The 19,617-nt window shown below is 47.6% G+C and overlaps 1 protein-coding gene across 1 annotated transcript in view; it reads right to left on the bottom strand.

The window, feature by feature from the left end:
* Positions 1 to 19,617, bottom strand: part of PRCC (proline rich mitotic checkpoint control factor) — a 23,147-nt gene extending 3,530 nt beyond the window's left edge. The window contains exons 1-5 of the mRNA XM_014836938.3: positions 18,786 to 19,617; positions 9,086 to 9,133; positions 6,061 to 6,627; positions 3,403 to 3,498; positions 1,164 to 1,307 (exon numbers count right to left, since the gene is read on the bottom strand). Coding sequence (XP_014692424.3) covers positions 1,164 to 1,307; positions 3,403 to 3,498; positions 6,061 to 6,627; positions 9,086 to 9,133; positions 18,786 to 19,253 — 1,323 coding nt within the window. The 5' untranslated portion in view covers positions 19,254 to 19,617. The remainder of the gene's footprint in view (positions 1 to 1,163; positions 1,308 to 3,402; positions 3,499 to 6,060; positions 6,628 to 9,085; positions 9,134 to 18,785) is intronic.

Genomic DNA, 19,617 nt, shown 5'->3' with positions numbered 1-19,617 from the left:
TGCACTGTAATCATTTACACTCAAGTGTCCTTAAACCTCTTTTCCCAACTACACTCTAAACTCCTCAAGGACAGGAACTCTATCTTTTTCTTCTTTTTTAAAAATCTAGCTCAATACAATGAGATGGTGGAAAGAAAATGTGGACCTGGGAAAAGAGTAAATTCCAATTCCTTGCTGCTATTTCACGTCATTTAACGTGACAGTTAAAGATGACAAACATAATCCATCCAGCTCCACTCCCGGCCCAGGGTGAGCAGTAACGACAGCAGCTATTACTATGTGATGATGCCTCCCGACCCGCAGTTAGTAGAGCATGCTCTCCTAAGTGGCTTTTCCAGTAAACAGTGATGGATCTATGCTGATCTAACCACAATCCTTTGCTCTGTCCTGTATGACCGCCAGCATTCAGTTAAAATAAACGGCTGGGGCTCAGATGGCCATCTGTGACCACAGAACAAAGCAGAGAAAATGGGGGGAGGAGAAGGGACTAAAATGCCCGACCTTAGCCTTGCTGGTGCTGGGCTCGAATCCAGGGCTTCCCCACACTTTCCCCGCTGTGGCAGCCTCATAAATGTCCACATTTGCTGTACTCAGCTACTAGGTGAAGAGATGTTCATCATACTGACTGAGGAAAACTAGCACAGAGAAAGGAGGAGTGTGGTGTGGAAATGTGAGGAATAAAGCATTTGAAAAGACCACGGCCAGCTGCAATGAATAATGGAAAGGAAGGAGAGAAGGGGCTGCAGTCCTGAGAGAGGACTCCAGAGGCTCTGCTGTGCTCATGCCTCAGAGACGTGCTGAGCCAGGTCCCAGCCTCTCAGGATGGAGAGGGACGTGAGCGTAGGGAGAGGGCAGAGCAGCTGTGGATTCTGTCCAGGCAGGGAAGGAGCCACAACACGTCAGAGAGCTTCCAGGTGCAGGACAGGAAACTGCTCCAACCGTTCAACCTCAGCAACCAGACTCCACCATCCAGATGGAGGGCAAAATGCTGCAAAGTTCTGGAAGGCAGCAGCTGTATCTGTGAGGCTCGGTGCATACTCCAGTACCATTGGCAACAGGTGCTGTGACAGTAACAACGGGGTGTGGGGTCAGGATGGGGAGTAGGACCAGATTCTGCTCTAGGGCCTCCCAAGTTGGCCACCTGATAAACCTTTGCCACTTACTTTGCTGAATGACTTCATGGTTTTCTCTTCTGTCAACGACTTGGTCATCCACTGCTGGGCCCCACTGAGCTGGTCATCACCTTTGATCTCCACAAAGTTGATCTCCTCCCTTCCTCGGTTCCTCTTGCCCTGCAGCCGCTTAAACTGGAAAAGGGAAAAACAATGCAGGAGTCGGGAATCTGGGTAGGGGATGAGGAGACGTCACTAAGGATCAGAGTTTATGGAATGGCTTTGGGACTCCCCAATTCCATTGCACCCTCAATTCCCCTCTGTGCACTATGTCCTTTCACCCTGCCACTTTCCAAGCTCCCCTGATGCTAGATAAAAGGCTACTTCGCAGAACTTCTCCTGGACTCAGGGAAAGGGAGGCCAAAAGGTAGTCCCAAACCTGAGTGAGTGCAGAGAATCACTGGTATGAATTTATACTCAAATTATATATAAATTATATCTGCCTAAAAGAATTGCATACAATTTTCAAATTAAGAATTAAGGGTAAACAAAAGTCCTGTGCACCCCAATGTTCACTGCAGCACTGTTTACAATAGCCAAGACGTGGAAGCAACCTAAGTGCCCATCAACAGACGAATGGATAAAGAAGATGTGGTACATATATACAATGGAATACTACTCAGCTGCAAAACAGAACAAAATCATTCCATTTGCAATAACATGGATGGACCTTGAGAGAATTATGTTAAGTGAAATAAGCCAGTGAGAGAAAGATAATCTGTGTATGACTCCACTCATATGAGGAATTTAAAACTGGGGTGGGCACAAAGGGTGAAGTGGTGCACCTACAACATGACTGACAAACATTAATGTACAATTGAAATTTCACAAGATTGTAACCTATCAATAACTCAATAAAAATAATAATAATAAAAAAAAAAGAATTAAGGGTAAAAAAAATCTGGGATTTCGCCTCTAAAAATAGGTTCTTCTTACATGTCTGTTCCTTCTCATTGGTTTGGTATCAAGAAATCAGCAGACCCCACACCAGAGCGGGCATCAGACAGGGAGAAATGTGGAGCTGGGGAGAGGGAGCCTCACAAAGAAAGGCCTGGTCAGTTTCCCAGGAGACCAATGCTCTTTTTTCCTCCTCCTCAAAAAAATGCAGCTCACATAAGCCAGCAGGAGATGTGCCTGGGAGGGAGTCCGGGTGAAGGTGAATCAAAGTAAAGAACACTCAGAAACTCAGCGAGACCCAGGTCCTGGTCTGAGCACTAGTGAGGCCTCCTGGGGTCACTTTACCCACAAGAAACTGACTTTCACCACTGGGTGAGCTCTCTGCTGCCTCCTAGGCTTAGGACAAAAAGAGCCTGACTATCCAACTCGAGAAGAAGCATATACACAGGGGAGTGAACACAACATTAACCAGGCAGAAGTACGCAAAGGGATGGACACCTTCCTGTGAAAAGGTGAGCAGAGAATTATTTTCTATAAGAACCTGCATGCAAAGATGCAGCACCCCCTATTTCTCCAACCCTCTCCTAAGAGGCTGTGGCCTCCCCACAGATGGAACAATACTTTATACCCTGAGCGTGGCCTGACGGCCGCAGGACATGGAGTCTGATCTCCCTTTGCGCTGAGGCTGGGGAGAAGCTCAGCAGCAGGGGATACAGTTACATGAGACACAGGTTATTCACTGTGGCTGCTGTTCCCTCTCAAAATCCATCCTCCCCCTCTCCTTTAGTGTGAATGAACCCAACATTTTAGCTAGGCATACTACTACCCAACTAAAAGACTACATTTCCTAGGCTCCCTTGCAACTAGATATGGCCACGTATCCACATTCTAGTCAATGAGATAGAAGTGGAAGTATTCTTAGGAACTTTCAGGACGTCTCCTAAAAGGGGAGGTGGGAGGTGACTTTCTTTCTCCACTCTACTGCCTGGAATACAGTAATGGTGGCCGTAGCCTTAGTTGCTATCACTGACCTTAAGAATAGAGGCTACAACCTAGGGATGGCAAACTAACAATCAGAAGGGGACTGGATCCCTGACAACGACATGGAGTTGCGACACCAGCCCTTGTCTGCTTACCTCTAGCCTTCCCTTATGAAGAAAAATATTAACTTCCCTTATATAAGCCACTATCAGTTGAAGTTTCTCAGTTATATGTTGCCAAGCCTAATCCTAACTGAATATGGTTTAAAAAGAACAAAAAAAAAAACCTTCCTTTAGCTTCAGATTTGAAACCTGGTGTCCATGGGTCAAAGACACGTGCTTTGTTAACTTACTGCTTCGTCATCGATGAAGGAGGCATCTGGGGCAATTTCCTGGGTGGGGACCAGGGCCGGGTCCTGTGCAGGATAGTAGCCACCACTGTAATAATCCTGCAGCCAAGGAGGGAAACAAACACACCAACTGAGAGAACAGTGCAGAGGGGACAACAAGGTCTGCCCGGGAACAGAGGAAACCCTCATCACGGAGGCAGTGGTGATGCTCACACTACAGACCCCTCCAAAGGGCCAGTTAAAGCACAGATCCTAAGGACCCATCCCAGACCTCAAGAGCAATCCCTGCAGCTTTTCTGATCTGCACCATCCAGACAGATGGGTATTTTTTAGGGACAGGTGACAAGAAATAAAGACCTTCTCTCTTGTTTCAATTTACACACTGCTCCCTCACTGCTTCCCAGGAGTGACTCCCACTCCTTACTTCTCCTGAGCCCTCAGCCTGCTCCTGCTCTGAGGCTCCAGAAGCTCCACCGTGAGCAGGGGTGAGAAGGTGGGAGGGCGTGCTATTCCTGCCCCTCATCCTGTCTAGGGCCTCTGGACACAGGGAGACTGCCTGTAACAGGTGGGGAGGTTGCGGATCTCTGATACAAAATAAACCACTATAAGGGTGGTATGGAACTTACAAAGCTGGGAACAAAACAGGTTTGTGTTACCAGCTTTTTAGTTCAGGAATCTGATGATTCCCCTTAGTGGTGAGCTGTCTGGATGTTGCTATGGACCCTAAAAGAAGAGGAGTGAAGGCAAGAGCAAGGCCCGGCTGAGGCCAAGCTGGGGGGCCAGAGGCTGAGAAACTATTTCCTCCCTGCCTACACTTTTTCCTAATTCTACCACCTTTGCCCAAAACTCCCAGGAATGCCCCTCTAAGAACATTCATTTTATAATGAGCTAAATGGAAAAGAAGGTTTAACGTTGACATAAATAAAAATATATAAAAATCCAGAGTGATTAGACCATGAATTATCCACAAAAATATTCACAACAAAATACATTTAAATTGCAGGGTTCCCTAGTGTATTTAAAGTGCTTTAATTTGCATAGACTGCCTCAATGGTATTTATAACTGCATACAGAATTACAATTTGTTATTCATTTGCTGGATGTAAACCAGTAGTTTCTTAGATTTAAATAGTATCTTTTTTTTTTTTGCTAAAAAGGTCAAAACACTCTCATCTTCCTCCTTCTTTCTAACGACATTGAGGGGAGATATACTATCCCTGATCAGCCTACAGGATACAAGGTTTAATGGCAAATACTTAGGAGACATAATTGTTCTCAAAGTCTTTGTCTTATCTGCAGTCTGGGTGTGGGTGGGGCCTCATGGTGAGTGGGCTTTGAGGGGACCCTGTTCTGATCAAACACTGACCATTCAGGGAATCACAGTGGTTGAAAGGGACTTGAGTTGCCAACCATCACCCGGCAGGAAAACCTTCTACAGCTGCCCAGCCACTTCAGCCGGAGTACCTGAACTCCTGCGAGCCCTCTCCATCTAGGGAAGCTCTGACTGCTGAGAAAGTCTTTTTTTGTTTGTTTGGGTTTTTTTCAGTGAAGAAGATTGGCCCTGAGCTAACATCTGTTGCCAGTCTTTCTCTTTTTGCTTGAGGAAGACTGTCACTGAGCTAACATCTGTGCCAATCCTCCTCTATTTTATGTGGGACGCCACCACAGCGTGGCCTGATGAGCGGTGCTAGGTCTGCACCCAGGATCCAAACCCGTGAACCGTGGGCCGCTGAAGTGGAGTGCACGAACTTAACCACTATGCCACCAGACCAGCCCTAGGAAAGTCATTCTTAAATCTCTTTACAATCTGGCATCATATACTCCCACTCTCTGAGGCCAAAGACAAAGGTAAATAGCTCTTCCAAGTAAGTGTCTGAATAAAAAGTTATCACACCGTTTACTGGGCATTTGCTGTCACTACACTAAGCCAATGCAATTCTCCGAGTAACCCTAGGAGGCTGCTATCATTCCCATTTCACAGCTGAGGAATCTGAGACTCAGAGAGGCAGTTAAATAATTTGCCCAGACTCATGCAGCATGAGATTCAAACCCCCAACTGCCCTCAGACCTCATTCTCCATCCCTGCCCAAACTACGGGCCCCTAGTGCCTCCTCTCCAGGGACTGGCCTGTCCTCTCCACTTCTCAGGACTCAGTAGAGGCCTTTCATCATTCTCCTTATTCCCTTCTGCATTCAACTCAGCAGGTTCCCTCCTTGCCTCCTCAGTCCCACCTCTCCCTTCCTGAGAGAAACTCTTCTTGGACTCACTAGAGTCTATCTAGAAGTCTATGCCAGAGTTCACTCAGCCTCGTCACCCACAGTCACGAAGGCCATCTTGGATCTCTAAGACTAGAGACCAGTCCTCTCCCACCTTCTCCCTGGCCCTCTCACCAGCTCCCACAGTACGATTTTGTTTTCAGAACAAAGCTGTCAATTATGTGGTTCTACCTGTCAGGCTTTAAGACTCAGATAATTTTAGACCAATATGGTTCAGAATAAAGATAGTATGTTTTGAGGCCTGATACATATAGGAAAATTAAGACGCTAGAAGATGCACTGATCCAGCCAAAGTGACGCCACAGAGCCCATGTCACTGGCTCAAAGCTCTCCCTGACTGCCATGCTCCAACATCCCTCTGTCTGCCCTCTATGCCTCTACCCACCTGATAATAAGCACCAGCGGCATTGGCATCGCCATATGTGGAAAACTGATTGTAGCTGTAGTCGTCCCCAGGCTTAGGCATCCAAGGGGCCCCACTTGAGCCTGCTGCCATCTTGAATTCAAGGGGGGCATTGGCTGCATCGTCCTGGAAGGCCGGCTCTGGTTCCGTGCCTGGAGGCAGCTCTTCAGGGACGGTGGGGATGGGGTAAGGGTATGGCTCAACTCCAGGTGGCTCGGCCTTGTCAGGGAGGGAGAAAAAGTTCTCGGGGGCGACTTCCTCATCACTGTCGTCCTCCTCCTGTGTGATTTGCTTCGTCACCTGCAGGGCAGCACTCTTGGCAGCAGCCTTGATGGCAGAGGGTGACGGAGTGGTGGTTGTGGTGCCCACAACAGGGGCAAGAGAGGAGGGCTTCGTCTTAGAAGCCTGTCTGGAGGGCTTAGTGTCAGAGGAGCCATCCGAGGGTTTCCGGGAGAAGGCATGGGGCAGGAGCAACCTGTTAGTCTCTTTCACAGTCAGGTTTTTAGGTTGGGGAAGCAAGGCAGACAAACCAGTCCCCTCACCAGATCCCTGGTGAGCCGGGGTTTGGGGAAGGAGGGAAGAAAGACGACAAATGAGATGTTAACACGAACTATGGACATCAAGAAGAAGAACTACAGGTATGCGCTCTAGCCTAAAATCTTACCAGCCCTTGTTTCCTTCTTACCCCTGCCCACTTCGGACACCCAATCTGGGCTTGACTCCTCCTACCTGAGGCCCTTCTGCTTCTTCCAAGGTAGGATGTCATCCATGTTTTCCTCAGCTCCATCCCAACCCAGCTCCACTGCCCTCTGCCACAGAGCCTTCCTTAACTCTGTGCTTTTGGCAAATACGATACTCTTAGTCTCACATCATCCTTCTTCCCAAAAAGCCCAGGGCTCTCTCTAGCTGCTCACTCAACTCTCTCCACACCCTGAAGGTTCTTCTTCCTTTTTTTTTTTTTTAAAGATTTTATTTTTCCTTTCTCCCCAAAGCCCCCCAGTACATATTTTTTAGTTGTGGGTCCTTCTAGTTGTGGCATGTGGGACACGGCCTCAGCATGGCCTGATGAGCAGTGCCATGTCCACGCCCAGGATCCGAACCAGCGAAACCCTGGGCTCCAGAAGCAGAGTGTGCGAACCCAACGACTCAGCCACGGGGCCAGCCCCTGAAGGTTCTTCTTAACAGGGAACTCTTCACTTCCTTTGGATTGCTACTCAAAGTTAAGAACAAGGTCCTGTCTAAAAGAAACTTTCACATGTTGCCAAAAGTCCACAGGGGCGGTATATTCAGCTTGTTTATGCCTGAGTCAAGCATTTGACTTACCAGTTTATGAGCTAATTGGCTCAGCCCATCCAGAGTTCCTACTACTCGTAAGAATCACTCAGATTCTGCTTTCTGTACACTACAAGGCCAGCCTGGCCTGACTGCAGGGCTGAGGGAGTCACCAGTTTGAAAAAGGAGAACTGAATAAGGTCACTGTATCACTATCCTGGAGTACCAGTGTACTTCAGCCCTCTCAGCCAAGAAACGACCAGATTGAGTAAAATAAACACTTTTGAGTCAAGCAGACCAGGCAGAAATGTTTATCTGGAAAAAGGGGTCCTCTTCCTGCTGTCTGTGTTCACAGATTTGAATCAGGCCAACCTGGCAGACCACAGGGGCTCAGGCTCATGGGAACCAGACTGAGGTGACAGGTGGAGCACATCCTCAGGCTACCTTTGAAGTGGCTGACTTCTCAGATGACATCTGGGATGACAGCTACATCCCATTGAAGTGCTGGGTCCCAACTCTGCCTTAACAGCTCAAAGTTTCTCTATCCACTCATCTCTTCCTACTACCTGGAAGACTGCTCTTTCTTTACTCCTGGGGTGCCTTCTGAGCCAGTGTCCTCCCCTCTCTTTAGTTGCCAGTCCACCTCCTCCAAGAAGCCATTGTGATAACAGGAGATGACTGGCCTCATTCAGTCTCAGTATGCCAGTTTCTTCCATGACTCCTCGTTCATCACCCACTATGAATACGGACAGAACGTCACTCTCACCAGTTATCTTTCTAACTTCCACACAACTGTGTGGAACTTCTAAGACCTCCCAGCGGTGAAAGAGGCACCTTAACAGAGCCAAGGGAAGCGGCAGCTTCAGCACTGGATACCCGAATCACGAGACCACCTTATAAAGGCAGGCCCGCTTTTGTTTTGCTGAGACATGAGGTCTCAACATGAGGTCAGAGAGTGTATAAATCACCAAGTGCAGAGTGGAACGGGAAGAAACTCCTAGGAGTCAGAATAAAGGCACTGGGACAGGGGGAAACAGCAAACAGCAGAAAGATCATCTTCTGGCACTGTCTGGTTGATAGTTCTGGTCTTGATTAGAGAGCAGCAGCCAAATGCAGCAGGTAACAGCGTGGACTCTCAGTCAGACTGCCTGAGTCTGACTCCTAGCTCTGCCCCCACTCACGGTCTCACCTTGGGCAAGTTCCTTAAGCTCTCCGTTTCCTCATAGGTAACATAGGGATGATAATGACACCATGACTTAGGCACTATTACGAGGATTAAATAAGTTAAACACTGGTAAAGCACTTAGAATAGTGCCTGGTACACAGTAAGTGCTATTTAAGTGTTTATTTTCCTGGTTAAAAATGAGACAGGGAGGAGATGGATAATTTTAAAGTAGAGGTTCCCTAACATCATTTTGACTAATCTATTTATTCTACTCTTCCTAAATAATCCTTTTACCTGAGATGTAATGAATCGAATTGAGTTCCGATTCATCTCCCTACCACTGCCTGTCCTCCAGGAGAGGTAACCCTAGCACGCTACGGCCCAGGCACAGTGAGGAGAAGGCAGAGAAGCACAGGGTCTGATGTCATCAAGGAAACAAACCCACACCCAGTCAGTCCTCAGATCCTTGGATTTGCTCTGGGCCTGATCTGGAAACTGCTGGCCGTCGTGAATCCTGTCTTTCAGGAAACAATATAAGAAAAAATGGCTCTATTATGTCACAAAGCTTACCTGAAGGACAGTTTTCTTCTTTGTGGGTTCATCTTCCTCAGAATCTGACTAAGAGAAAAAGAAATGGAATAAGGCCGCACTGTTTCAGGACAGTGGAGGAAGCACTCACATTAAAGGAAGCACACATAAGGGAATGGATGACAGCAGCCATCTTGTCTGTGCCCCTCCTCTATACCAGGGGTGCACCCACCCGAGGTCCAGCAAACAGTAGAGCTCCCTTGCTGCTCTCAAACAGCTTCATAGAATGGGGATGCACTGACTGCCCCTGGTCACCCACGGACCTACCCCAGGACCTGTTGCACAGCCTTTTGGCATCAACTTCTATTCCTTTAACTTAAGACTATTTCCTCCCATTTAGTCTTTGGTAGAAAGAAAAAGCTATACCCATTCTTCTTCCTATAAATCTGTCCACAAGAAGACGAATGGGATTTGGCCCACAATCTCACCCAATCTCAGCTTCACTTCTAAAACCACTTACATAGACTACATAACCACAGGGCTGGGGAACTCCACCGGGATTAAGTGGTGTGTTAACTACTCTTCTATGAGGCATTAAAGGTCAAAGCCATTGGAGAAATCCATTCCCTCTCCAAGTATGATCTATTGTCTGCCAGACAAAGTTGTTCGTGTCCAGGAAGAAGGCAAGCAAATGATGACTGCGAGAATTTGGGGCAGGATGGGAGGTCATCTGTGTTATCCCTCTGATTCATCAGGACTGTTTCTAATACAAACTCTCACACTGAAAAATATCTGAACTTTTAGCTCAATACCAGCTCCTGAGCATCTCCATCTACCAGAAAGATGCAAGGCATATGAACAGCAAGCTTTAACATTTTATTTAAAAAAATTAATCCCCAAACCAGGAACCTTAAAACCTTCTATTTGTTCTCAGGACCTTGTTTTGGGCATCTGTAAATAAAGGTGATTAGGCAGGAATCTAAGACCTCGTTCATCTCCAAGACTCTACAAGAACCCAAAATCCTGCCTGTCTTTCTCAACTGACCCTCATATCTCACAAGTTCCTTTTGGGATTCATCTGCTACAAGGACTTGTTGATCATTATTACTAGGAACCCACTCTACGCAAGACACTGTGCCAGGTACTGTAGACAGAGGTTCCCAACTGTCGTCCCACGGCTGGGTCACAAGTATGAGGACACTGATCCACTCAGCCCACAGGACACCAGGCAGAGTCTGGACTAGGTGGAGTCCTGGCCACAGGGCTCCAGAGGCATAACCTGGACCATCTACCCCAGTGTATTTCAAAGATTTCCTGTTTGTGCCACCACATGAAAAAGGTCCCTGATCTCCAGGAAGTTATAGTCCAGTAAGAAGAATGACAAGTACCCAAATAACTGTAACAAAGGTAGCAAAAGCTAAGGGCATCAAGTGTGGTTCAAAATCCCCTCAAAGAATCAGCTGTTCCTACATTTGTGCTTTCTTTTACCTAAGTCCCTCGCCTTCTCACTCCCTCTCCTTGTATCTGTGTCACTGCCAACTCTCACTCTCCCATCAATGTGCACTCTACCTCCTGACTCAAAATTCCTGACAAGTCTTCCCGAGGAATCCCACCTTGCTCTTTTCCACTCTGTGTCCCTGCAGGACTCATTTGTTCGGGGTGGCATCAGACTAACACTGATTCACCTGTGCTTGCTCTGTAAATGCTACATTTTTCATGTGTATTCTTGCCTTTACTCTGACAGCAAAGGCCCTATCTTATAGCTCAGTATTGCCTCACAGCAGTCACTACACAATGATTTTAATTACTAACTGCTGCCAAATGTATAAAAAAAAACCTATAAGGGCAATCTGTCTTGGGACAGTCATGCATCGCTTAACAACATGAATATGTTCTGAGAAATGCGTTGTTAGGTGATTTCGTCGTTCTGCAAACATCATACAGTGCACCTACACAAACCTAGATAGTATAGACTACTGCACACCTAGGCTATATGGTGCTAATCCTATGGAACCACCATTGTATATATAATCTGTTGTTGACTGGTGCATGACTATACATAAATGTGGGGGATAAGAGAAAGGGCAGTAAAGGAAAGGACAGCCATCTGCTGAGTGCCTACTATGGGTCAGGCAGTTTACTCACAATTTTACATTTAATCCTTACAATAACATTTCAAGGTAGGCACTGTGATCTCAGTTTTACAGGTAACAAGAGTAAGGCGGCTTAGAGAGGTTAAATGATGGCCAGTACTTGGCAAAGCCAGGACCTGAATCAGTTGAGGCTCCCATGCTTTTGCAGTGACACCATGCGGAGCTGTCCGTGTTTGTCCAGGCCTGAGATCCACACTGACCAGATCCCACTAGACCCCACGTGATACAGTTGAGAGACCATGAGGCTCAAAATCAGAAATACGGCTTTGAGTCTCGGCTTTACCACTTACTGGCTGGGGGATCCCAGTGAGCCATTTAACCCCCTGAGACTCAGCTGGACATACTACTTATCCACCTTGCTAGGATGTTCTCAAGACTGCGTCAGCTACTATCCACGAAAATGTACATAAACTAAAACTCTAAACAGAGCTCCAAGATTATTATTCTCTCTGGCCTGCCAAAATGTCAAACTCAAGCAAAGAAGCCTTAAGCTGCAAACACCTAAGCATTTTCAGCCTTTTCTCTCTGTTCCAAACTCCACTGCCTCAGGGGCTCCTGACCACCTCCCTCTTCTTTTGACCAGGAAGACTTATCTCCTTTCCAGCAGACCACACAGAACCACCTCGCTATGGGGTATACAGGTTTTCATGAAGTCCCCAGGCACGTTTAAACTTTAACATCTTAGGCAGGTAGGTCCAATGGAAACAATCTGAAAATAAACAAATTTTATCCAAGTTTAAGATGATTACATTTATAAAATGATACATGCATATTCTGATTCTCAGATCCTGTGACAAACATAAAGTGGTTCCTGTGAAAGTGTAGGCAAACTGTCCTATGGCTAATAGAATTGAAGGCCAGATTAGCTGTGGGAAGAAAATTCAATTTCTCTAAATGTCACAGATTGTTCCTATTACACTGACAACCTAAGTTTAAAAGCACAAAAAAAAACTGTGCAAAGACTTGAGGAACATCTTATCATTTCCGGATGTACAGGACTGCTATGGCTACTCACAATCATCCTTCTCTCTGTGAACATCTTATACTCATCTACTGAACTCCATTATAAATCATCTCATGATGGGCACTAAATATGACAGACTCCCTGAAACAGAACACTAAAATAAGACCCTCAAAAATGTGCTGAGCCCCTAAACTCTAGGTAAGTCATAACTATTCATCTTTGAGGGAAGGGCAGAAACAAATCTTTACCTCTTAAAGTGACAAACGGGGCTCAGAGACATTCAGAAATCTACCCACAGCCACACAGAGAGCCCAGGAGAACTGGGAGCTGGGGAAATAGAATGAGAACCTGCTTCTTGCCCCCGGCACTAACTTTAGCCACCTCCATCCTAGAAGAGGCTGGAAACATAGAACTCACTGATTCACTATGACGAGGTCTAGATGCCACTCAAAGCACTTCTGGGCATGTGGGGCCTGACTGAAAACTAACAGGAAACAGAAGAAAATCTCAGCAAGAAATTATCCAAATCCGTCATAAGAGAAATTACATTCCAGTTTAGAATACCAAACAGCAGAGAGGTGAGTAATCCAAATGCTACAAGATGTGCCCTATGCATTACAATCTTGGGGGGGGGAGGGCAGGAATACAGCTGTCTTAGAGCATTTAAAAGGAAAATCAATTCAGCTTCTATCAAGAACCAGGCTAGAGGCAACAGGCTTAGCCTAAGCACACAGCATTTAATTTAGACACAAGGAGAACCTCCTTGATGGCAAGAGGTACAGGAGCATACTGGGGTTTTTCCTCCTTTATCATGGTAAAATATAGATAACATAAAATTTACCATCTTTTTTTTTTTTTAAAGATTGGTACCTGAGCTAATGTCAGTTGCCAATCTTTTTTCTTCCTTCTTCTTCTCCCCAAAGCCCCTCAGTACATAGTTGTATATTCTAGTTGTAGGTCCTTCTGGTTGTGTTATACGGGACGCCGCCTCAGCATGGCCTGATGAGCAGTGCCACGTCCGTGTCCAGGATCCAAACCAGCGAAACCCTGGGCCGCCAAAGCAGAGTATGTGAACTTAACCACTCAGCCACGGGGCCAGCCCCAAAATTTACCATCTTAACCATTTTTAAGTGTACAATTCAGTGGCATTAACTACATTCACAATGTTGTATAACCATCCCCACCATCTATTTCCAGAACTTTTTCATCATCCCAAACAGAAACCCTGGACCTATTAAACAGTTATTCCCCATTCCCCACCCCGAGTCTCGGGCAACCTCTCTTCCGCTTTCCGTGTCTATGAATTTGCCTATTCTGGGTACCTCATATAAGTGGAATCATACAATATTTGTCCTTTTGTGTCTGGCTTATTCTACTTAGCACCATGTCTTCAAATTCCATCCATGTTGTAGTACGCATGGAGAATTTCATCGCTTTTTGAGGCTGAATAATATTCCATTGTATGCATATACCTCATTTTGTTTATCCATTCCTCTGTGGATGGACACTTGGGTTGGTGCCACCTTTTGGCTATTTTCAGTAGTGTTGCTGTGAATACTCGTATATGTATCTGAGTCCCTGCTCTCAACTCTTTTTACCTACGAGTAAAATTACTGGATCATATGGTAATTCTAATTAACTTTTTGAAGAACTGCCAAACTGTTTTCCACAGGAGGATATTAAATGAAGGCTGTGGAGTCAACTCTGAGAGAGCACTACAGCAAATGGCAATCTAAGCGAGTCTGTGCCATTCGACCCAGAGAGAAGGACAATGCTAGAAATAGCGGAGAACCCACGGCTGGGAGAGAGTATGCTGGGCCAGAACAGGCCCTCCTAGGTTGTGAAGGCACGAACTGGTTGGGTCTCTTAAAAACAAAGTATTATAGTTTCTCTTGGCCTCACAAGAGCCTGAGCCTCAATGGCCACCACTGTCCTCTCTGCTCCAGCTGCCAAGAGTGACAAGACACACACACCCTGCGACTGCTGAGCAAGAACGGAAACAGACGTTTTCCATTAAGCCAGGCCCAGCGGGATCTGCTCATCTATCAGAGCCTCATTCCCCATGGCAGCCTCCCTCTTATCTTCCCAGGCTCTGGTTCTGACAGACTCCCTCTCCAAAAAGCAATCACTAGCTGCCAGGGCCAGGAGCCAGGCAGGAAATAAGGGCCCAAGAGCAGACCCCCCCAGGCTCCAAACTCTAATCACCACCACACTCCTCTCGGCTATTAGCCCAACTTGCTGGATTCATCGACATTTTTTACTCTTTGGTCTCGAAATCTTCTGCTTACATGTGCCCTTCAGTTAGGATATCGTTTTCTCTCCCATCTTCGCACTCCTCATTGTATCCCTTTCATATTTCTGGTTGCCTATGGCTCTTCTATCTTTTCAGTAGGCACTAGTACAGAACAAAACACACCAAGGTGCAAATATGACTTCTGCTACTCCCAAACTGTGTGCTTTTAGGCAAATCACCTCTGTTGTCCACCCTCCTATTTCCTCAAGTGTAAACTAGAGATAATACGTGGCTCACAGAGTCACAGAAGTGCCTGGCACAGTGGCAGACACAGCATTAATGCACTGTACCTTGCCTCTCCATCTAGGGCTAAAAGTTAGCTAAACCCACTGCAGTCAACTCTTAATTACCTGGTTAACAGAAATGATCAAAATTAGTGAAATCTCAATCTCACAGCTTCAAATTCTCCACTATCTGAGTAAACAACCTGAAAGTAAGGGTCATACTAATCCAGACAACCCTAAAATTTCTATTTGCTTTGGAATGCACATTCTATGACAGAAAACTCTTACAACAGACTGACTTCTCATTTTGGTTTTTTGTATCTTGATTTTAGAAGTCTGCATCCGCTAAGCCCATGAAATCGACAATCGACCAATATTTGGAGGTAGTTTAGGTCCAAGGAAGAAGAGTAAAAAGGGAAAAAGAGAGGACGACTATCCATTTTATGGATCAGTCCTAATCCGTCACATAAATCAAAAGCTGACTGAATCTGACTCTGCGGTGCATCTGGAGAGAGAATTTGTTACTATCCTGCCCCCTGACAGCAGCCGACTGATGAGCTGACCCAAACCATGTTCTCTCCTGGAAAACCAGAACTGGGACTAACATTGTAGTTCAATCTGGGCTGAGCATTAAAAGCAAGGAAATAAAAACCAAGAAGGTGTGGGCGGCCATCTTCCACCTGCAACAAAGGTTAAGAAGCAGAGAAACCGGTCAGCAGACAAAGAAGAGGGAATCTAACACGCAAAGGAGCTGTGTGAGGCCTGGAGCACGTCCCGACTCCAGGCCCTTCCTCAGGTACTTCAGAATACGGACGAGGCGTTACTATTCAAGCTAGCTGAAGTCGGTTTCTGATACTTGCAACCAATTAAATGTAACTGATCCCCAATCTGCTCTGCCTCCCATATTCCCTAAATAAATGGCATCACTATCCTCCCGGCTGCCTCAGCGTCAACCTTGAATCCTCGCCTTCATCCAGGACATCCAATCGATCCCCCAGCCTCATCACATCTACCTCCTAACTAGACTTGGAGCCTCCAGTTCTCTCCACCCCCTGCTACTCCCTCATCCAGATCACCACCATCTCTCACGTTGCGTCTCTGCCAGTCTTGCCCACTCCAGGCCTTTCACCACTCTGCGATCAGACAATTTTCGTTCAGCCTTTAAGGGTTCTTCACTCCCCCAGAATTACATACCAAGGCCTCAGCATGGCATCCAAGGCCCACTGTCATCTGGCCTCAGCCTCTCTCTCTCTAGCCCCTCTCTCATCACTCCCCCCGCCCACCCATGTGCTCCAGCTACTGAGCCATACTCACTTCAGGTTCCGCACGTCTTTTCATTCTCCCCACCACTAGGGTTTTGTACATGCTGTTCCCTCTGCCTGATGTGCTCCTCCCCACTCCACCCCCCTTCCTCTGGCTACCTCCTACTCACCTGTCTTATCTTTATTCAGATATCTCCTGCTTTTGGAAGCCTCCCCAACCTCTGGACTGGAATAGTGCCCGCTAGGTGTGCTCCCACGGCACCAGCTCTCTCACGGTTCTTCACTGACTTAACTTAAAATCCATTTCCTTGTCGGTCCAAAAGCTCCTTTTGGGCAGGGTCTATCATGTTCACTACTGTGCGCTTAGCTCCTGGCACAGAGAAGCAGCTCCATATTGAATGAATGAATGAATGAATGAGAGTTCAGAGTTAATTATCTCTACTTCAGCACTAAACTCTAAAGGGAAATTACTTAAGGAAACCTAATCCATTTCTTTAAATGTGTACTGAGAGCGTGCTAAAGGAAAGACCCAGAGCTTAGAACCAAAGGGGCTGAGAACTGAAGGGGCACAACCACCCTGACCATCCTGAATTCTACGCTAAGGCTACCTTTCCCCAGGAATATTGTGTTCAGAGAACAAAAATATCAACCTGAACAGAATAAAAATGGGAACGTGAACCAACTAAGGGCTAGGATTTGGCTTTATTTTAATCATCCATGTCACAGTTCACCTCAGGAATTTAATGACTTATACTTACAAAGGTGAGACAGAGTTAGGAGTCCTCAAGAGTTTTCCGCCACTTCAGTCAGACTAAATGGAAGATTCTACAGCCTTTACCAGCCAACTTTTTCTTTTCTTTCTTTTTTTTTTTTTGAGGAAGATTAGCCCTGAGCTAACTACTGCCAATCCTCCTCTTTTTGCTGAGGAAGACTAGCCCTGAGATAACATCTGTGCCCATCTTTCTCTACTACGTGGGACGCCTACCACGACATGGCTTGCCAAGCCGTGCCATGTCCACACCGGGATCTGAACCAGTGAACCCTAGGCTGCCAAAACGGAACGCGCGCACTTAACCGCCGCACCACCGGGCCGGCCCTACCAGCAACTTTTTCTAATGCAGACCTAGAAATGAACCTTTCCACTGTCACTGTGGAGGGAGGCAGGCTGGCTCACAGTGCCATCTTCTCCCATATATCAGAATGAGACTGAGACAAAGTTTGGGGAGAAAATTGTGAAGAGGAGAGAAAAGAGAATGCCACGAAAATAAACCTATATTCCTCTGTCTTATTCAGGGACTTCCCTTTGTTCCAAGTTAAATCAAGGCCAAGGTAAGTTTCAGTGGATCAAGAGAAGGCTTTTGGGATCCTAGACTTAGAAACGACAGACTCAGGTGAGGAAGAAAGGGGAAATGATATGGATGAAAATTTGGAACAAGACAGTGAGGGAGATTCTAGAATCTCCTTCCATGAAGAATCCATATTCGCTAGAGTTCATTCACTCAGAAAATATCTTGGTAGTACCCAGTATGTGCCAGGCATCGTTTTAATCACTGGGGACATGGCAACGAATAAAACAAACAATAAGCCCTGCCTTCGTGGGGCTTGTATACTACGGAGGGAGAGGGAGAGAGGCAAGTAAAACACGTAGTATGTTAGATGGTGGTCAGTGCTGTGGAGAAACAGAAAACAGAGGAGGAGCGTGGGGAGGAGTGGGTGATAGGGGGCTGCAATTTCAACAGGCAGGCGAGGAAGTCCTCACCGAGACAATTCTTTTAAGCCAAGGCTGGAAAGAGGTGAGGGAGAGAACCTCAGCCTATCCGTGGGAAGACGCTGAGGGACCAGCGAGCACAGAGAATGAGGAGGTCTCTGGGCAGAGGTGGAAGCCTGAAGAAAAGCAAGGGCAAGAATAAGCTCCTCTCAGAGGGTTAGCAAAGGTGAGCCAGGGATTCACGAATTAACTTTTCAGAGGTGAGAGAAAAGAGGTGAGAGAAAGGAAGGCACTCCAGATAACTCCAAACACTACCAGCCCCTGACTTAATGTCTCCTTTATCCCCAAAGCACTCACTCCAGAAAAGTCCTTCTATTTTTCTGCTCCAAGACACAGAAAACAACATAAACTTGGCTGCCTCTTCCAGCAACAGTGCCCCAGCATCCTAATTCACCCAGGCTTGACAAGACTTAAATAGCGAAATCGAGGCACAGGCCTGGCTTTTAGGCAGACTCAGCCCTTAACCTTCACTCTGCCCTTTACCAGGTAGGACACCTGTTTCTCATCTGTGAAAATCAGAAATGTTATCTCCCAGAGTTCGTTGGCTGATCTGTACTCGACCAATACTCAATTTCTTCCCCGACTCCCCTCAAAAACAGAACCCAAAATTCCTATCCTTTTCGTTCACACTCTGATGCTTTCAAGCTCAGAGGCAAAGGAAAGGGTTAGTCCCAAAGGCTTAGCAAGGGCTCAGGAATCCTGTCCCCCCACACTGCTTCAGGCGCCAGGTTTTACGCTGTTCTCAGTAATAAGAGAGACAAAAACCAGCCTGAGGTGAAGATGCAACAAGGGGGAGTAGAACCAAGTGCCCCTGGGCCTGGGTCTGTCAGTGTCAGGTGATGGTATGTGGCCCTCCTGCGGGCGAGTCCAGCTTCAAGAAACCCGCACGGACAAACACCCTAACTCCCCAAAGTTGACAAACTTCATCTCAATTTATCGCACTGTATCGAGTCCAGTGGTCCGGAATCAACGGATGCATTTATAGGAGGGAGTCCCGGAACCCCACAAGTCCCTCCTACAGCTGGGCCCATGGCCAAACCCGGCATGCAGTCTGGGGGTGCCCTCCCCGGATACTCACATCTCCCTTATGCAGCTCCGGCGCCGCTATCTTCACGGGCTCTGTCCTCTTCTTTGGCTTGGGAAGCCCCAGGGGGGGCCCGGCACCGCCGATAGGGGTGGGCAGGCTCAGGCCAGGGCCTCGGGGCGAGGGCAGCCCCAATCCCAGCCCCTCCCCAACTCCCGCCGCTTCAGCTGGGCTCACGCCTGGAGGTGGGGGGAAGCCTCCCAGGCCGAAGGGCAAGGGGGGAGGAGGCTGGAGCCGGGGGTCTCCGGTGGGTGGGGGCAGCAACAGCGGCGGGGGAAAGGCTGGGGCCAGCATCTGGGGGGGCGGAGGCAGCAAGGCCGGACCCTTGGGTGCGGGGAGAGAAGAGAACAAGCCCCCTAAAGTGGGCCCAGATGTAGGGGCCGCCGCCTCCTCCTCCTCCGGCTCCGGCTCAGCCTCATCTGGCTCACTCTCATCGCTGCTGGCGTAAGCAACCAGCGACATGGCGCCTCCCGCCTTTGGGGCGCCCTTGCCGGCAGACGAGGCCTACTTGAGACCGAGGATGCCCGGAGGCCTAGTGGGCCCCGCCACTCGGCGGGGCAGGAAACCGAAAAGCCCGCCTTCTCCGTACTCTAGGGCTAGCCCCGGCAGGAGCCCATAGCCACAGCTGATTTCCACCGAATAAGCCTTCCCTCTTCACTTAAGCTCCCAGTCCCGGGCAACTACACACAGCTAATGGCCGCCGAGTCACTCCGCCTCCTCCTCGCCTCACCAATATAGGAACTACAACTCCCAGAGAACACTTTGGACACAGCCCCATTCACCGCCGCAGGGAGCTCAGCGCAAGGCACGGCGGGAGTTGGAGTCC

The sequence above is a fragment of the Equus asinus genome, chromosome 25, assembly GCF_041296235.1.
Source record: "Equus asinus isolate D_3611 breed Donkey chromosome 25, EquAss-T2T_v2, whole genome shotgun sequence".
NCBI classification, from domain to species: domain Eukaryota; kingdom Metazoa; phylum Chordata; class Mammalia; order Perissodactyla; family Equidae; genus Equus; species Equus asinus.
Note: the sequence above shows the minus strand (reverse complement) of the source record. Positions and strands in the feature narration are given on the sequence as shown.